A 19,914-nucleotide genomic window follows, 5' to 3' on the forward strand; every position below is an offset into this window, starting at 1 on the left:
AGAAACTAAATCCGAAGCCAGCAGAAGGCTACAAAAGAGACAACCACAGAGTGGAAATAAGGAAAATAGAAACTATAAAAACCACAAAGAAAAATCAATTAAACCAAAAACTGTTTCTTCAAAAAGATAAACCTGACAAATCTTTCGCTAAAATGATGAACAAAAAAAAAAAAAAAAAAAAGAAGAAGACTCAAATTACTAAAATCAGGAATGAAATCAGAGATATCATTTACTGACTTTACGGAGTAAAAGGAATAAAGGAATATACAGCAATATTATGAACAACTGTAGGCCAACACTTAGATTAGCTACCAACTAGATAACTTTGATGAAACGGACAAATTTCTAGAAAGATACAAAGCATTTATACTAAAACTGACTCAAGATGAAAGAAAATATGAATAGACCCAAAACAAGTAAAGAGATCGAATTAGTAATGAAAAAACTTACCACAAAGAAAAGACCAGGCCATGACAGGTTCACTGGTGAATTCTTCCAAACTTTCAAAGAATTAATACCAATCCTTCAAAAACTCTTCCAAAAAAACGGAAGGAACACTTCACAACTCATTCTATGAGGCCAGTATTACCCTGATACCAAAACCAGACAGAGGCATCAAAAGAAAGAAAAACTACAGACTAATACACCTTATGAATATAAATGCAAAAATCCTAAACAAAATACTAGCAGACTCCAACAACACATAAAAAAGATTACATGCCATGACCAAGCAAGACTTTTCCCAGGAATTTAAGGTTAATTTAACATCCAAAAACCACATCATTTGATGGAACACCATATTAAAAGGATACAGGACAAATAATTTTAATAGAGGAAGAAAAAGTATTTTACAAAATCTAACAGACTTTCATGATAAAAACACTTTTAAAAATTAGGAATAGAAGAGAATCTCCTCAATCTACCAAAATACATCTATGAAAAGCCAACAGCAAATATCATACTTGATGGTGAAAGATTGAATGCATTTTCCCTAAAGTCAAGAATGAGACAAGGATATCTACTCTAGTCATTTCTAAAACATTGCAGAAGAGGTTCTAATAAAGACAGAAAAGAAAAAGAAATAAAAGGCACCCAGACTGAAAAAGAAAAGTAAAACTCTTTTTATTTGCAGATGACATGATTTTGTATACAGAAAATCCTAAAAAATCTGGGGAAAAAAATGAACAATAACAATTGGAATTTAGTAAACAAATTCAAAAAGGTTTCAGAGTACAAGATCAATATACAAAAGTCAATTTTATTTCTATACACTAGAAATGGACATTCTGAAGACAGAATTAAGAAAACAATTCCATTTAAAATATTATCAAGAAACGATAAAATACTAGGGTATAAATTTAACGAGAAGGACTTGTACACTGAAAATGACACAACACTGAAAAAAATGAAAAAGATTTAAATAAATGAAAAAATTTCATGTTCATAGATTCAAAGATTTAAAATTGTTAAAATGGCAACAATCTATAAATTGACTTAAGAGATTCAAAGTCAACCCTATCAAAATCCCAGATGCCTTTGTGCACAAACTAACAGCTGGTCCTAAATTTATATAAAAATAAAAGAAACCTAGCCGGGCGCGGTGGCTCAAATCTGTAATCCCAGCACTTTGGGAGGCTGAGACGGGCGGATCACGAGGTCAGGAGATCGAGACCATCCTGGTTAACACGGTGAAACCCCGTCTCTACAAAAAAATACAAAAAACTAGCCGGGCGAGGTGGCAGGCACCTGTAGTCCCAGCTACATGGGAGGCTGAGGCAGGAGAATGGCGTAAACCCGGGAGGTGGAGCTTGCAGTGAGCTGAGATCCGGCCACTGCACTCCAGCCTGGGCGACAGAGCAAGACTCCATCTCAAAAATAAAATAAAATAAAAGAAACCCAAAATTTTCAAAACAAATCTTGAAACAGGATAAAAGTTGGAAGACCCACTCTTCCCAATTTCAACACTTACTTCAAAGGTAAAGTAATTCGGTATAGCAGCAGTCCCCAACCTTTCTGGCACCAAAGACTGGTTTCACGGAAGAAAATTTTTCCACACATGGGGGTAGGGGGATCATTTCAGGATGATTCAAGCACATTACATTTATCATTAGAGTCCCATAAGGTGCACGTAACCTAGATCCCTTGCATGTACAGTTCACAATAGGGTTCACATTCCTAACAGAATCTAATGCCACTGCTGATCTGAGAGGAGGCAGAGCTCAGGCGATAATGCTCGCTCAGCCGCTGCTCACCTATTGCTCTATGGCCCGGATCCTAAGAGGCCACACACAGGTACCTGTCTGCCACCCGGGGGTTAGGAACCCCTGTGGTACAGCATTGGCAAATATATCAATGGAATGGAATTGAGAGTCCAGAAATAAACCCCACATGAATGGTCAATTGACTTTCAATAAGGGATCTAAGACAATTCAATGGGGAAAGAATAGCCTTTTTAATAAATGGTGCTGAAACAACTGGATATCCACATAAAAAAATGAAACTGGACACCTACCTCACAATATACAAATATTAACTCAAAATGGATTATTAGAAACCTAAATGTAACAGCTTAAACTATAAAACTCTTACAAGAATACATACAAGTAAATTTTGATTCGTATTTCATAAAGGTTTCTTAGATAAAACACCAAAAGCACAGTGACAAAAGAAAAAAATAGAAAAATGTAACTTCATCAAAATTTAAAACTTCTGTGCTACAAACAATACCATCAAGAAAAGTGAACTCACAGACTAGGAGAAAATATTTGCTATCATGTATTAGGTAAGGAATTTGCATCCTGAACATATAAAGAACTCCTACAACTCAATGCCAAGAAGGTTAAAACCCCATTTAAAAAATAGGCATTAACTATTCATAAATAATAAAAAGACCAAAAGCCATTAAAAACAGAGCAAAGGTTAAAAATAACTATTTTTCCAAGAAAGATACACAAATAGCCAATACACACAAACGATGCTTAATATAGCTAGTGATGAAGAAAAGGTAAATCCAAACTACAATGAGTACCACTTCACTTGCACTAGAATGACGATAATCAAAGAGCAGATAATATGTTATATTGGTAAAGATATGGCAAAACTGGAACCTTCATACATTAGTGGAATGCTAGTGGAATTTTTGAAGGTGCAGCCAAATTGGAAAACAGTGTGGCAGTCCTTCAAAAGATTAAGCACAGAATTATCATATGACCCAGAAATTTCACTCGTAGCTATATGTCTACATACCTAAGAAAAAAACAATGTCCACACAAAAGCTTGTACATGATGTTTCAACACTATGAAACATTATTCATAATAAACTAAAAGTAGAAAACAACCCAAATCAACTGATAAATAAATACAGCATATCAATACAACAGACTATCATTTGGCAATGAAAAGAAATAATACCAATACATGGTATGACAAGGATGAACCTTAAAAACATTATGATAAGTGGAAGAAGCTAGCCACAAAAGACTACATATTATACAACTCAATTTGTATGAAATGTCTGGCATAGACAAATCTATAGAGACAGACTATATATTAAACGTTGTTTAGGGACAGGTTGGAAGACTGGGGGAATGAGGAGTGACTATTGCTAATGGGTACAAAAGTGTTCCAAGATGGGTACAGAAGTATTCTGTAGTAGTGGTTGCAGAACCCTATGAATATACCAAGAAAACACCGTACAGTAAGTCCTCATTTAACATCACGGATCAGTTCTTCGAAACTGTGACTTTAAGCAATACGTTGTATAACAAATCAATTTTACCATATGTTAATTGATATAAGCAAGAGTTAAGTCCCTACAGCATATTTCTGGTCACAAAAACTTCATCAAACTTCTAAATAAATACTCAAAACACTTCTAATATTAAACATTCAAATACATGTGCACTATATATATATTTAAGAAAGATTAATTAAAAATAAGTAGGATAATTATTTACCCAATTATCCCAGTTCAGGGTCACAAGTGGCCAAAGCCTGTTCCAGCAGCTCAGGAAAGAAGGCAGTGTATGGCAAATGCACCTGACAGCGGTTACTTAAGCAAACCCTGAGAATGACTCTGTGGTCTAAAAAGAATGTGTATTCGGAGTTCCAAGCTAAGGAACCTGGGAGTGGCCAGACTTGACGATTCATTCCTTATCTATGAGGATAAAGACATCTGAACCTCTAGCCCATCCAGTGAAATCTAGGCCATACACGGAACCAAGGTCCTTTGTTTTGAGTTAAATGAGGGTTTCCAGGTGGAAGTTACTAGGGGGAGGATGCTAAGGGAAAATGCTACATAAATTGCATGCTTTTTCAAGTGGCTGTGGTTTTCTGTCCAGCTCGCAACTCTGTATGTAAGTTCCCTCAGTAAACCCTAGGTCTCATTCTCTGGCTCCCCATCTCTTCTTCAGCCTCTCTGATACGATGCAATACATACCGAAGTCAATAGGGGTCCAGCATGACAGGCAGGAACCTGTCCTGGACAGGATGCTATTCCCTCACAGGTGTACTCACACACACACACGCTCATTACCTTATGCTGCTACCACTTAGACATGCCAGTTCACCTCATGCGCACAGCTTTGGGATGTGGGAGGAAATGAGTACCCAAAAATCCACACACACACGGGGAGAACATGCAAACTCTACACAGACAGTAGCCCCAGACAGGAATCAATTCTTTTCCTTATCAACATCATAAAAAAATCAAAAACAAAATGAGATATTTGAAGATCTGCTGTATTGTACAATTTAAATTGGTGACTTATACGGTATGTGAATTCTATCTTAATAATGGTGTTAAATGAGAAAAAGGCAAAAAGGCAAAAAAAGAAAATTCTTTTTATGCAATATTACATTGCAGAGTCTACAAATGAAACAAGCTTATATAAGAAAAAAGAGGCCAGGCGTCGTGGCTCATGTCTATAATCCCAGCACTTTGGGAGGCCAAGGCAGGTGGATTATTTGAGGTCAGGAGTTCAAGACCAGTCTGGCCAACATGGTGAAACCCCATCTCTACTAAAAATACAAAAATTAGCCAGGCGTGGTAGCGCACATCTGTAATCCCAGCTACTTGGGAGGCTGAGGCAGGAGAATTGCTTGAACCCAGGTGGCAAAGGTTGCAGTGAGCTGAGATCGTGCCACTGCACTCCAGTCTAGGCCATAGAGCAAGACTCCATCTCAAAAAAAAATTAAAAAGTAAACATTTAGAAATGTTTTGTATAAAACACTCTTACCTCCAGTACTGATTTCTACTTCTGTAGAATCTCTTTCCAAACTCCCAGCACTGCTAACAATATTCATTAAATGAATTGCAGTCCAAGCAAAAGGCATGCGATATTTCCCAAGTCTTTGGCAAAACTGATCTGCTTGACTCTTCAGTTTCTCCAGTTTTTCTTTATTCTGCAAAACAGAACTTTATATATTATATGATTATTCTTGAAAGATACCCATTAAAGGCTATTTCATACTACATAAAGGAAAAGGATGAGAAGTCTCAATTCCCAGCAGAGATGAAAAAAAAATCTGTACCTTACAGAGATCAAGTATTAGTGTAATATCTTAAGCAGTGAACAAACTCAACGTATTCTACAAATGTACGTGCAGAGCAGGTCTTGAAATTTCTGTTTGTGATTATGTTATTCTGGGGAGAAGACAGCAAGTACCAAACAGGTATTATGTATTGCAAGTATTTGTTTTAGGAAGGAAGCATAACCATGGTCTAGTCAGCAACTGGGAACTACAAAATATTCTAGGTTACAATTTGTTAAATTTTGTTACTCTATAAAAGATAGAAGTAGCTGAGCAAATTTGAAATAGTCCCTAACTTATAACAACCATGAGTTAAGAGTGGGGAAGCACGAATAGGCCAATGATAAACAAGCTCAGAGTTGTAACAAAAGAAGGAAAGTAAAAAGTATTAGAAGAAGACTAAACACTGGAAAAAGACTAATGGTCCAAATATTTAATAGTTCAAGCATATCTGGAAGACATCTTGAGGCTAGCTCAACTTTTAGGCTACTCCTGAAACAAATATAAAGGTGGCCTGCAAAAGCCACTCAACACTCTTAAGACTGAAAACCTATACTACCTCTCTCATACACTCTTTGCAGATGGGATGTTGAACTATACACTAATGACAGTGTCCTACCTTGGGACTAAGGGCTAGAAAAAGATGAACCAATAACTAAATGATAGCACTATTTATTACTATCTATATTATACCTCTAAAACAGTTCTTGTTTTAAGTATACTTCAAGTATATTTAATTCTATCAGTGTATGTAAATATAAGCAAAGAGTGGAATAAGCTGCTAGTATATTTAAGAGCACTATGTAACAGAGCAAATTTAATGTGTAAAATGACAACCTGGGGACAGCCAGAATACTATACTTTAACCATGAGTTCAGCCAGGTAATCAAGGATCAAGAAAAAAATATCATGTGCTCAGATCTACAGAAAAAGCTCAGTTCTTGTTCTGAATCTTGGGAAAACAGCAAAACATTTTCTGGGTTTGGGTTGCTTACCTAGTATTCCTCAAGCATACTTCTCCAGGAAGTTCCAGTATTAAATCTTGTGTTCAAAGATCCAAAGATCGCTTGTATTCTTGTAACTAACACATAGTATCTGAAATTTGTTATCAATTATCCAACCTTTTTTTTGCTTTTATAAGTTTATACATATTCTAGAACTTAAGCTGGGCGTGGTGGCTCACGCCTGTAATCCCAGCACTTTGGGAGGCTGAGGCAGGTGGATCACTTGAGTTCAGGAGTTCAAGACCAGCTTGGCCAACATGGTAAAACCCCGTCTCTACTAAAAATACAAAAATTAGCTGGGTGTGGTGGCACATGCCTGTAATTCCAGCTACTCGGGAGGCTGAGGCAGGAGAATCGCTTGAACCTAGGAAGCAGAGGTTGCGGTGGGCCAAGATCGCGCCACCGGACTACAGCCTGGGTGACAGAGCAAGACTCTGTCTCAAAAGAAAAAAAAATCTAGAAATTAACCATCTGATGGCAAAAAAAAAAAGCTGTATTTTCTTTTCTTTAAGACTATTATATTTTTACTATATTCCTTAATAATCTGCAGTCAGATGGAAGCCAAGAATATTTCTATTTTGCTAGGAAAATTTCTATCAATATCACTATTTTATAAATAAAGAAAACCTTTCATTATTTAGGAGTTAAACTGAATTAATTTAGTTCTCTCCATGAAGAAAAAAATTTAAAGAATCAGTTAGTTTTGAGATAGAAGAGATTTTTAAAGAATACCACAGCATATGACACAGGCTAGCTGACAAATGAAATAAAGAAGAAAGGAATATAGGAAGCAGGCCAACAGAAAAAAATATAGTACTAGTAAAATTCTTTAATTTGCTTTGTACAGTATCCTCCCAAATTACAATAGTAATAATGTGGGGGAAATGAGAAGCATGACATTCTACCTTGGTGGCATCTGCTTCTTTGAAAATCATATATGGTTCTGCACACTCTCCAATGTCTCCTTGCTGTAGGACTTTTTCTAGCTGTCAAAGGCAAAAAAAAGTTAAGATTAAGCTTTTAAAAGCCTGAAATTCAAGGATGGTTCAATATATGAAAATCAATATAACACATTAACAGAATGACAGAAAAAAATATATGACATCTCAATTGCTGTAGAACAAACATTAGACAAAATTCAGTACCCTTTCATGGCAGAAACACTCAACAAACTAGTAATGCAAAGAAACTACCTCAACATAATAAAGGGCCATATATGAAAAGCCCACAGTTAACATCATACTCAACAGTTAAAGACTGAAAGCTTTACCTCTAACATCATGAATGAGACAAGAATGCCCACCTTAGCCTCACCTATTCAGCATAGTAATGGAAGCCCAAGCCTGAGAACTAAACAAGAAAAATACGTAAAGCATCTGAATTGGAAAGGAAGAAGTAAAATTATCTCTGCAAATGCTATGATCTTTTAAGTAGAAAACTTCAAAGATGCCACAAAAAAAAAACTGTTAGAACTAATAAATGAATTCAACAAAGTTACAGCATACAAAATCTACATACTAGCAATGAGGAATTGAAAAAGGAAATTAAAAAATATATATCACTTATAATACCATCAAAAAGAGTAAGATACTTACAAATAAACTTAACCAAGGAAGTAAAAGATCTATATACACTGAAGACTATAAAACATTGCTGAGACAAATTAAACTAGACACAAATAAATGAAAAGAAATTCTGTGTTCATGGATTGAAAAGATTTGATATCATTAAGATGTGAATACTACCCAAAGCAATCTATAAATTTAATGCAATCCCTATCAAAATCTCAATGATTTTTTTTTTGCAGAAATAGAAAAACCTATCCTAGAATTCACAGGGAATCTCAAGAGACCCTGAATAATCAAAACAAATTTAGGTAAAAAGAAGAAAGTTGAAAGTCTCAAACTTCTTGATATGAAAATTTATTTAAAAACTACAATAATCAAAACAGATATGAGATACACACACACACACACACACACACACACACATATTCCTATTAGTTCAGTTTCACTGGAGAAGTCTAATAAAGAGTTCAAGAAAAATTAGGTAGCACCTACAGTGTATGTCCAATATTGTGTTACAGAATATCAAGATGAAAAAAAAATAAGTAAAGGCTAAATCTTTGCCCTTGAAAAGTTTATAATACTGACAGACAAGTATACAGACACTACAAAATAAACAAATATATTTAACATTATTCTCACCTTTATTACAAGAAAAACATCTTGGGAAGGATAAGTGATAGAAAAAATTGCTGATCTTGCCAGGGTGGTAATGGCAGCAGGTGGTACATGTGGACGTAACAACCCTTTCATCTGCTCAGAATTAAGGTCAAAATAAAAGTTTTCTGAAATCTAAAAAATATCAATATGTTAAACTTCAAAATCTGTACATTTTACAGTGTCTATTTCTTAAATTAAAAGAAAGTTGCTTCTGCTACTTGCTTTTAGAACTCGTTCAATGAAACAATAACCTGTTTTCAATTACAGTAATTATAATAAGAAAACATTTAATCTTAATAAATTAAATTTCTATTTTCTTTTTAAAAACATTCATGTTAAATAATTCTCAAAAAAATCATTACTTATTTATCTACAGATAGTAGGATATTATACTCTAATATTAAGCTTATATTTCACTGAGACCAATCTTTACATACCTAAATCAAAGTAAAAGAAGTCTAAAAGCTATTTGGAAAATACAATAAGCACATTCTAAACAACCATATTCCAAATTCTTTTAATTAGAGGAGGGGGATCAAGGTCAGGAGATTGAGACCATCTTGGCCAAAATGGGGAAACCCCGTCTCTATTAAAATACAAAAAATTAGTCAGGCATGGTGGCAAAGCCTGTAGTCCCAGCTACTCAGGAGGCTGAGCCAGGGGAATCACTTGAATCTGGGAGGTAGACGTTGCGGTGAGTTGAGACCACGCCACTACACTCCAGCCTGGTGACAGAGCAAGACTTCATCTCAGAAAAAAAAAGTAACCTCTAATAAAGTACACAAAGATATTATCATTGAGATGATGGATTCCAAATTGAGTTTTTAAAAAATTTATGAATAATATCTCAGCAGTTTCGAGTTAGCAAATAAAAGTTGCTAGAGCAGAATTCCATTAAAGAAATCCATAATATGTCTTGTGTTGGCAGCAGAAGTCACTGAGGGCACTTCAAGTTTCCTTTTTTCTTTTTGTAATTTTAAATTGTTTTTAGTAGCAATGCGGGGGGTCTCACTACGTTGCCCAGGCCGGTCTTGAACTCCTGGCCTCAACCAGTCCTCCTACTTTGGCCTTCCAAAGTGCTGCAATTACAGATGTGAGCCACAAGCACCCAGTCAGCACTTCAAGTTTCTACTACATATTAGTCTTAGAATATTAAATTAAGAAATGTTGTAAAATAACCTTCCAAAAAGTTAAATTTAATGATTATATGATGGTAAAACTAAGAGCATTAAAACAGAATATGTAAAACACACAAAAATGGTCTTTTAGTTGGTGAGAAATTGAAAATCATGTCAATAAAACTTCACAGTCATTGTCATTCCTATCGTTAGGTACTGCTTGCCAAAAGTGCTTTTCTTGTATTGTCTTTTCTATTTCTTAAAGTTGCTTCTGCTATTTACTTTTAGAATTCTTTCAGTGAAACAATAACCTGTTTTCAATTACAGTAATTTATAATAAAAAAATATTTAACTAGTCCTAATAAATTAAATTTCTATTTCCTTTTTAAAAAGATCTACGTTTAACAATTCTCAAAAAAACCAATCTTACAAAACAAAACAGGTTTCCAAAACCAATGATTATGACAAATGACTATGGTCAAATTATATAATTTTACCTTTTTCTTTTCCTTGACATCATATAAAGCCAAACTTGCAAAAATGGGTTCAATTTCAATTTCAAACCTTTATGAAGAAAAAGGATAAAATAATTTAAAAATAAATACAAAAACACAGTTGGAGAGAAATTGATTCCAAAACTACATTACCACAATACCTGGCACTTTTCCACACCTATGCCTTTGCCTATATTAAAACTTCTTCCTGAAATACACTCTTCTATGCATATCGTTGAGTCTAAATCAACCTTATCTTCTCTAGTTAATCCTAATTAATTTATCCAGCTACAAATAAACTCAAACTGCCTAAAAGCCTAATGACATATTATGTCTATTCTGAGTCACTAATCACTTTCTAACACGGTCATTTATATATGTATATATGTTCATTTTTAAATACGTTTTAAATAATAAAAGCCTAATGTTTTCTTTTTCAGATTATAAATAACATATTCAAGGCAAAAATCTTAGAAAACACATCAGAATATTCAGAGGAAAACAGGAGCATCCAAAGAATCATAATTAACAGTTTAATGCCCAATCCATCTAGACTTTATGCACAAATGCACTTGTCAAACAAATTTTTTTAAACAAAGAGTGTCACAGTACACATAACACTTTGTAGTCTGCTTTTTTAACTTAACATTTTATGGACAAATTTTCACATTACATATATCATTCTTACCATCATTTTTAATGCTTGCATAGTAATTCCCATTGTATGAATATGGCAAAATTGTATACTTAATTGAGATGTCTAATTCATTTCTAAGAACAATGACTTACATACAGTAAACATCTAGTAAATATTTGTTGAATGAAATAATACATAACATGAGGTTAACTAAAACTCTAGAGTAGAGGTTCTCAACGAAGGACACTTTTGCCCCTAAGGGAACATTTGGCAATACCTACGTACATTTTTGGTTATCGAAACTACAGGAGTATTACTGTCACTTAGCAGTTAGAAGTTGGAGATGGAACTGAACATCCTACACTGTACAGGAAAGTCCCTGACAACAAACAACCATCTAGACAAAAATGTCAATAGTGCTGACATTGTAATAACCCTGCTCCACATTGCATATTTTTGTATTAAAAGAGAATTGAGGACCTTGTAGAAAATACACAACATATTTACATTAGGGTGAGAGTTTAATAAAGGGCCATTTACAAAGATTTGGACAGGATCTTGAGAAAACAACTACAGAGAGTGCCATTCCCTGGGGCTATCAAAAGCAAGAGTCATTACCAACCACAGACCTAAAAGAGAACATGGAAGTAATAACCAAAAATTAGAAAGGATAACTATACCAAAGATCCGTCACAGAAACTGGCCTTGGAAAGAAAGAGGCAACAGATCTAAGTGACTCAGCAGGGAAGGAGACCTCACTCTCTTCTGCCCTCTAACTTCCTGCTGATACATCCCTTAGTAAAACCCAAATACAAGTCAAATGAAAAGAGATCTCGGTGATCCTGTCCACATGTGTCAACCTCTACAAAACCTACTCTGCATCCTTTTGACACTGTCAGTCCATTTATTTTGGCCAATCCAGTAAATAAGTGGTATCCCACTGGATTTTTCATGGGAATCTTTTCGTCCAGTAAATAAGTGGTGTCCCACTGGATTTTTCATGGGAATCTTTTCGTCCAGTAAATAAGTGGTATCCCACTGGATTTTTCATGGGAATCTTTTCGTATATTCACTGACCACTTGGATAGCTTCTTTTGGCCCATTTTTCTATTTACTGACTCTTTCCTCATCAATTTGTAATTCTTTATGCATTCTAGAAATGAGCACACTGCCAAGTATAGGTGTTGGAAATACCTTCTCCTTTTCTATGATTTATCTTCTCTTGCGTCTTTTGATGAAAAGTTGTCCATTTTAATGAAGTAAAATGTGTCAATGTTTTCTTCTAGGGGTAGTGCTTTCTGTGTCATGTCAAAGAAATCTTTTTCTTTCTATAAGATCATAAAGATATCCCTACATTATCTTCTAGAAACTTTACCATTTTGTCCTTCACATTTATGTCTACTATCAATCTGTAAAAAAAATTTTGTGTATCATGTGAGGCAGTGGTCAAGTTTCCTATTTTCATATGTATGAGAAACACATATATAGAGAGACAAGACAGACAGACACAAAGAAAGGAAAGCAGCAGGGAGAAACAGATATCCAACTCTCCTACCAATTTATTGAAAGGATTACCCTTTCCATACTATAAAAAATGTCCACTGTAACTACAAATCAAAAATGCATAAACATGTGGGTCTTTTTTTAAGCTCCTTATTTTTTTAGTTGAAGTAATAAATATTTAACGAAATAATTTTACATAATATTAACAGCATTCATTTGGCCAAACATTTACATGCTTGTAGAGTACTACTGTATATAAAGTGGGAATATATCAAGTACAGACTTTTCTAGCTCTTTTGTCTGTTCCAATGCTCTAGTTGTCTAATCATGTACCAATACTACACTGTCTTAATTACATAGTTTCATACTAGTCTTGACATCTGGTTGGGTTTTTTTTAATAAAGTTCTTCAAACTGTCTTGCCTCTTTTGGCCCTTTGTATTTTCATATAAATTGTAGATTCAGCTAAAAATAAACAAAAGCAGATCAAAGAGAAATGTTAATTTACTTATTCAGAAAATTAGAGGCCAAGGCAGGAGGATCGATTGAGGCCAGGAGTTCAAGACCAGCCTGGGAAACACAGCAAGATTCAATTTCTAATTCTTTAAAAAATTTTTTAAAAGAAAGAAAATTAGTACCCCAATGTGTAATTTAGTGCCATAAAATTACTGTGTAATAATTTTATAATTTTTTTTTTTTTTTTGAGACAGAGTCTGGCTCTGTCACCCAGGCTGGAGTGCAGCGGTGCGATCTCGGCTCACTGCAACCTCTGCCTCCAGGGTTCAAGCGATTCTCCTGCCTCAGCCTCCTGAGTAGCTGGGATTACAGGCGCGCGCCACCACACCCGGCTAATTTTTGTATTTTTAGTAGAGATGGGGTTTCATCACCATGATGGCCAGGCTCATCTCAAACTCCTCATCTCAGATGATCCACCCGTCTCAGCCTTCCAAGGTGCTGGGATTACAGGTGTGAGCCACCTCGCCTGGCCAATGACTTTATAATATTCTTAAACAGCATTGAAAGATCCATATTATTACTATGATGGACAAAGGGCGGAACCCGAGAAAATAAACCGAAGAAACCAATACAAATCCAGTGAGCTCCACTTTAAGTAGATAAGAATTTATAAATGCAACAAGAATTTATAAATTAGATACATTATTTGATTTTTTTTAAGTTTCAAAAGGTTCTTCCATTACAGAGAGTACCAAAAATGTATATGCAGAGTTTTTTTTCTTTTTTATATTCCTCAGGGATTCAGTACACAATTTGAGTAACTTCAAAAAAATGAATGCTACATTATTTCTATACTATCAAACATAGGCATGTTTCAAGAAATGCTACTTGCTGAGCAATACTCAATGGCTATTATGCTGCAAAAAAGGTATTTTTTTATTCACTATAAATGTACCACTCTACATACTCACTTATTTAAAATGCTGAGAATACTTACAACAATGAAAAAAAATTTGTTTTAATCACCAAAGGCCTACTGTAAGACATTACTAATAAGATGTGACTTACTTGTTAGGTCTTTTAAAAATTAAGTGTGTGGGCTAGGTGCGGTGGCTCAAGCCTGTAATCCCAGCACTTTGGAAGGCCGAGGCGGGTGGATCATGAGGTCGAGATCGAGACCATCCTGGCCAACATGGCCAACATGGCCAACATGGTGAAACACCGTCTCTACTAAAAATACAAAAAATTAGCTAGGTGTGGTGGCATGTGCCTGTAGTCCCAGCTACTAGGGAGGTGGAGGCAGAAGAAACACTTGAACCTGGGAGGTGGAGGTTGCAGTGAGCCAAGATTGTGCCACTGCACTCCAGCCTGGGCAACAGAGCAAGACTGTCTCAAAAAAGAAGAAAGAAAAAATTACATGTGTGTATGTGTGTGTATTTATTCCCTTTAAAAATAATTTATTTGATTCTGATCACAAAATACAGGGAAGGAGCAAGGGCAACACTTATAACCCCTTGGTCGCACATGTTCCTAGTCTATGTGTCTATAAATACCCTCTGTACAACAGCAAACTCATGCTGTCCTCCAAGTGTTGTTTCACATTCTAACAGCTACAAAGTATAGCATATGACCAGGTGGGAAGTAAAAACAGATGCCCTATTCACAAGGTAGAGTCTCCCTCCAAACAGTGTTCCAGCTCTCTTTTGCTACTACTACTGAAACCAAAGTTGCTGGTTGTTTCTACTACTGATCTTCTAAAATTCTTTCATGAACAAGTAGGTCATAGGCAAATTATGTCTGCACAATTCTTAGAGTGGCTTAAAGTAACCTTATAAAAAGGCAGTGACTAAGGTCTGCTCCTTATCCCCAGCCTCCTACGTCCCAGGCTGCCTATGGCACCTGGACTGCCCCTCCTGGGTCCCCCACATCCCAGGGCAGCAATCAAAGAAGGGCAGGCCAGGCCAAGGATGAGGAATAAACAGTCTTTATTGGGCTCAGACCAGGAGTCCATGGGTCTTGAGGACCTCTATGTATTTGTCAATTTTGTTCTCCATGTTTTTTCAGCCTGTTTCTGTAGCCTCGTAAGCTGTCTTTTCCTCCAGTAGAGGATCTTAGCCTTCTCCTTCCTCTTCTCCTCCAGGGTGGCTGTCACTGCCTGGTACTTCCAGCCAACATCATGAGCCAGGAGCCCCAGGTAGGCAACCTTTCTCACAGGCTTCAGGCACACAACATTGAGAGCAGCCACCATTCACTTTTTGTCATAGTGGAGTGGGATCCCATCAAACATCTTGAGGTGGTCCAAAGCAGCCTGGCCTCACTTGGTCTTGTGGGGCAGCATGCTTCACATGGTCCACCAAAAGAGGCAGTTGGGGACTTGGAAATGGTATGGGCCTCAGAAGGAATTGGTGTTCATCTACCTGCAGAGGAAGGCCAGGTACTTTAACGTGTTTCTGTAGAAACTGCCAGAAATGTGGATGTCCTCACAACACATGATCACCACCTTCCAGTCCAGCAGTACCTGCTTGGCCACAATGGCCGCTGGGCAATCCGGAGATAGCCTCAGCCTCAAGCACCAGGACCTTCCCCCTCCCAACTTTGGCAGCTGCCTGGGAAAGGCTAAACTGGGTGTGTTTTCACATTTACTTACAAACAATTACAGTACAGTTTTGAACATTTTATCAATATGTGTTGACCCTCCATTTTGACTTAAAGTCAATTTTGTAAGATGTTAATATTGTTCCCTCAGCTTTCATTTGGTTAATATTTGCCATTATATCTTAATATAATTTTTTTATAAATTTTAATTAATTTTAATAAATATTTTTACTTTCAACCTCTCTGGGTGCTTATGTTTTATGTGGATTGCCTGTTTTTTAATAAAAGACATGTAACTGGGTTTTTTTTTAATGCAGTCTCTTAAGTGGATAGTTTGGTCCACTTACACTTATTCTTAAGACTTATATTTGGATTCATTTCTAGCAGTTTATTTTTATTGTTTACTTTTTCTTTTTCTTTTTCTTTTTTTTTTTTTTTTGAGATGGAGTCTTGCTCTGTCATCCAGGCTGGAGTGCAATAGCATGATCTCCACTCACTGCAGCCTCCACCTCCTGGGTTCAAGCAATTCTCCTGCCTCAATCTCCCAAGTAGCTGGGATTACAGACGCATGCCACCATACCTGGCTAATTTTTTGTATTTTTAGTGGAGAGCGGTTTCATCACCTCAGTCTCCCAAAGTGCTGGGATTACAGGCATGAGCCACTGTGTCCGGCCTATGCTCCTTTTTCTAAGTGTTTTTCCATTCCTGCCTTCTTTCTTTTGAATTGACTTATAGCTCCACTTTCAAACCAGTTTTTCTCCTTTGCCTATAATTTACATTTCTATTTTTGTAATGGTTACTCAAGAACTTTTAAAGTACATAGTTAAGTTTTAAAATATTAATCGATATCTTTATTATTCTCCCAAACAATAAGATCTTAGAATGTTTTAACCCTAATCAACCCCCAATTTATACATTGTTACTGATTTTTAGTTCTATCTTAATTATTTTAACCTCATAAACTAGACTATTACAGCAAAAACAGGTTTATCTTTGTTTTCCATTTCTTTCTTTGTTCATCATTCTTTCTTTCACCTAAAATCTTTCTTCCTGAAGTACTTCCTTTAGAAGTTACATTTTTGGTGATAAAATGTTGTTAGAAAACACTAACAATTTTTATCAGTATAAAAAGTTATTTACCTCATCATTTGCAGATTTCAAAAAATGAACACAAATTCTTTGCATATCCTCCCATTAAGAAAAGTCTATTTCTCCATACCTTGAATTCAGGCTGGCTTTGTGATTTGTTTTGATCAATAAATGATATGCTGTAAGAGTTTTAATCCAAGGCCACAAAGAGGTCTTACAGCTTCCACTCTCCTTTTTCTGAAAACCCTTCCACCACTACATGAACAAGCCCAGGTCAGCCCACTGAACAATGGGAAAAGCATAGCTACTTTCCCAGTTGACATTAAGCCAACTGCCAAATACATAAACGAGAGACTCCTAGACCAACCTGCCTGCCAACTACCAGACATGCACAACTCCTTTAGAGATCATCCAATCCCAACCAAATTGGCCCAAACTACAAGAACTACCCAGATAACCCACAGAATCATGAGAAATACTGAACATCTGTTGTTTTAAAACATTACATCTTAAGGTAGTTTAGAGTGTAGCAAAAACTAACTGCTTCAAGAATGTGTTTGTTGAAAGGTAATTTTACTGGGTATGAAGTTTGTGGTCAACAGTTATTTTCTCTTAACAACATTGAAGATAACACTCAATGTCTTCTGGCTTCCATTGCTGCTGTGATAAATCAGCTGTTAGCCTAATTATAATTTCTTTTTTCTTTTTTTTTTTTTTTGAGATGGAGTCTCGCTCTGTCACTCAGGCTGGAGTGCAGTGGCGCGATCTCAGCTCACTGCAAGCACCGCCTCCTGGGTTCACACCATTCTCCTGCCTCAGCCTCCCGGGCAGCTGGGACTACAGGCGCCCGCCACCACGTCCGGCTAAATTTTTGTATTTTTAGTAGAGACAGGGTTTTACTGTGTTAGCCAGGATGGCCTCGATCTCCTGACCTCGTGATCCGCCTGCCTCCACCTCCCAAAGTGCTGGGATTACAGGCATGAGCCACTGCGCCTGACGGCTAATTGTAATATCTTTACATAGGATCTCTTTTTCTCTCTGGCCGCTTTTAATATAGTTTCTTGGTTTTGTATTCTCCATTTTTACTATGTTTAGTCTGGATACGAATTTCTTTTTATTTATTATTCCTAGATCCTACTAGACATCCAGAATTGAGAGTTACTACTATGTTTCATAAATTTTGAACAATTCTCAGCCATTATCTCTTTAATAACTGTTTTCTTCTTCCCTAAGTTATTTCCATTCTAGAATTCAAATTAGACTTTTTGTTGATATCACTTTATTTTCCATCTATTTACATCTTTGTGTACATTTTGTATAAGTTTGTTGTTTTATGATCAAGTTCACTTATTCACTCTTCAGTTTTATCTAATCTATGTTGAGCCCACCTAAATGGATTTATAATTTCAATTATAAAATCTTGAAAAAGATCACATGAATCTTTTCAAAATCTTCCTGGTCAAATCTGACAGTTTCTTGTTCCATTATAATATTTTAAAATAATTATTTACTTAAATATATTAAAAGTACTTATATTCTAAATCTGACTGGTAGTCCTTTTCAGGTCTGCAGTTTGTTTCGCCATGTTTGTTGATTTATGACTGGAGCTGAAACTTTATCTGTAGAAATATTTTGAGGCCTAAATTTTTAAAGCGAATTCCTCTAAAAACAATTAATGTATGCTTCTGCCAGGTACCTAGGGCCACCGCAAACCTAGAATCACTTTAAACTTTTGCCTTGGAATTTTTTGAGCCACACGTATAGTAGGTAAGCTTATGACTAGGAATTCTCAGAGTTTTCTCTTTTTATTTTTTCCTGTTTCCTGTCTGACTTTTCCCTGCCAAAGCTGAAGTTGCAGCAAACAAATATCACTACCATTTCTAGTATTACTCTCGTGAAATCTGGTGTTAGGCATTTATGCAAGAGTGTTTCTATCCTGCTTGCATGCCAAGCTCTTTTCCTTGTAGCCCATTAAAACGAGTAAGAGCAATAGCCCTAATGTAAAATTAGCTACAGAACACTTACTCCTGGGAAATTATGATTTCTTAGCATTTCTTGGCTAAATTCATATCAACTTGACCATGCCTAGAAGATATTCCCCTGAATGTATAAATCACTATGTTACTGACTAATAGTCTTCTTAGTAGTAGAAATAATTTTCTCATCCAGGATAAAGAAAGGCTGTTCTTAGGGAACAAAATGTAAGAGAAACAATTTTCAAAAATATATCAGTTTCTATAATGAGCTAAAGTAAAGCTATCATTTCTGACTCTTTCTGAACTTTTGTGACCTCAAGTTCTTCCTCACTTTAAACCTGGACTTTTCTTATCATAGACAAATCAGATGTATATAATTATTACTTTAGAATTTTTAATGAGCCAAACAAAGCTAAAGAAAATAGAGTTGTACAAAAAAAAAAATTCTATATTTTATTTCTCTAAGAGAGAAATAACAAACTTGTAACTTTTATTAATCAAGAAAATCATAAGTAAAGCTACAATGAGACAACACTTCACACCCACTAGAATGGTTATGATTTAAAAAAAAACACACACACAGGTAATAACAAATGTTGGTGAAACATGGAGAAATTAGAATCATCCTAACTTGCTAGTGGTAATGTAAAATGGTGCAGCTGCTTTGGAAAACAGTCTGGATAACTCCTCCAAAAGTTAAACATGGAGTTACTATACTAACCATAATTCCTATCCTAGGTATATACTCAAGAGAAATGAGAACACATGTCCCATAAAAACCTATATACAAATTATGAACTTAATTTGTAACAGCCAAAAAGTGGAAGCAATCATTACTGATTAATAGATAAACCGAATGTGGCATATTCATCAATGGAATATCACTCAGGAATAAAAAGAAATTATAGTACTGACACATGTTACAGCATGAACCTTAAAATACTATGAAAAACTAAGTTAAAAAAAAAAGGGACTACATATTGCATGATTCCATTTACAGGAAATAGTCAGAATAAGCAAATGTGTAGAGACAGAAAGTAGGATAGTGGTTGCCTAAGGATGGAGGAGTTGGGGAAAACAGGGAGTGACTACTAACAAATACGAAATTTCTTTTCAGGATGATGAAAGTACTCTAAAATTTATTGAAATAATAGTTGCACAGATCTGAGAATATATTAAAATCCACTGATTGCATTCTTGGTGAACTGGGTAAACTCACTGGTGAACTGTACACTGAATATACATTGAGTGAATCACATAATATGTGAATTATACTTCAATAAAGC

The 19,914-nt window shown here is 35.6% G+C and overlaps 1 protein-coding gene and 1 pseudogene across 1 annotated transcript in view; both read right to left on the bottom strand.

Moving 5' to 3' along the window:
* DOCK7 (dedicator of cytokinesis 7) overlaps positions 1 to 19,914 on the bottom strand; it is a 235,089-nt gene that overhangs the window by 176,246 nt on the left and 38,929 nt on the right. The window contains exons 8-11 of the mRNA XM_011988949.1: positions 10,377 to 10,443; positions 8,744 to 8,893; positions 7,442 to 7,522; positions 5,238 to 5,403 (exon numbers count right to left, since the gene is read on the bottom strand). Coding sequence (XP_011844339.1) covers positions 5,238 to 5,403; positions 7,442 to 7,522; positions 8,744 to 8,893; positions 10,377 to 10,443 — 464 coding nt within the window. The remainder of the gene's footprint in view (positions 1 to 5,237; positions 5,404 to 7,441; positions 7,523 to 8,743; positions 8,894 to 10,376; positions 10,444 to 19,914) is intronic.
* LOC105545894 lies at positions 14,963 to 18,237 on the bottom strand (annotated as a pseudogene).

The sequence above is a fragment of the Mandrillus leucophaeus genome, unplaced genomic scaffold (assembly GCF_000951045.1).
Source record: "Mandrillus leucophaeus isolate KB7577 unplaced genomic scaffold, Mleu.le_1.0 Scaffold341, whole genome shotgun sequence".
Lineage (NCBI taxonomy): Eukaryota > Metazoa > Chordata > Mammalia > Primates > Cercopithecidae > Mandrillus > Mandrillus leucophaeus.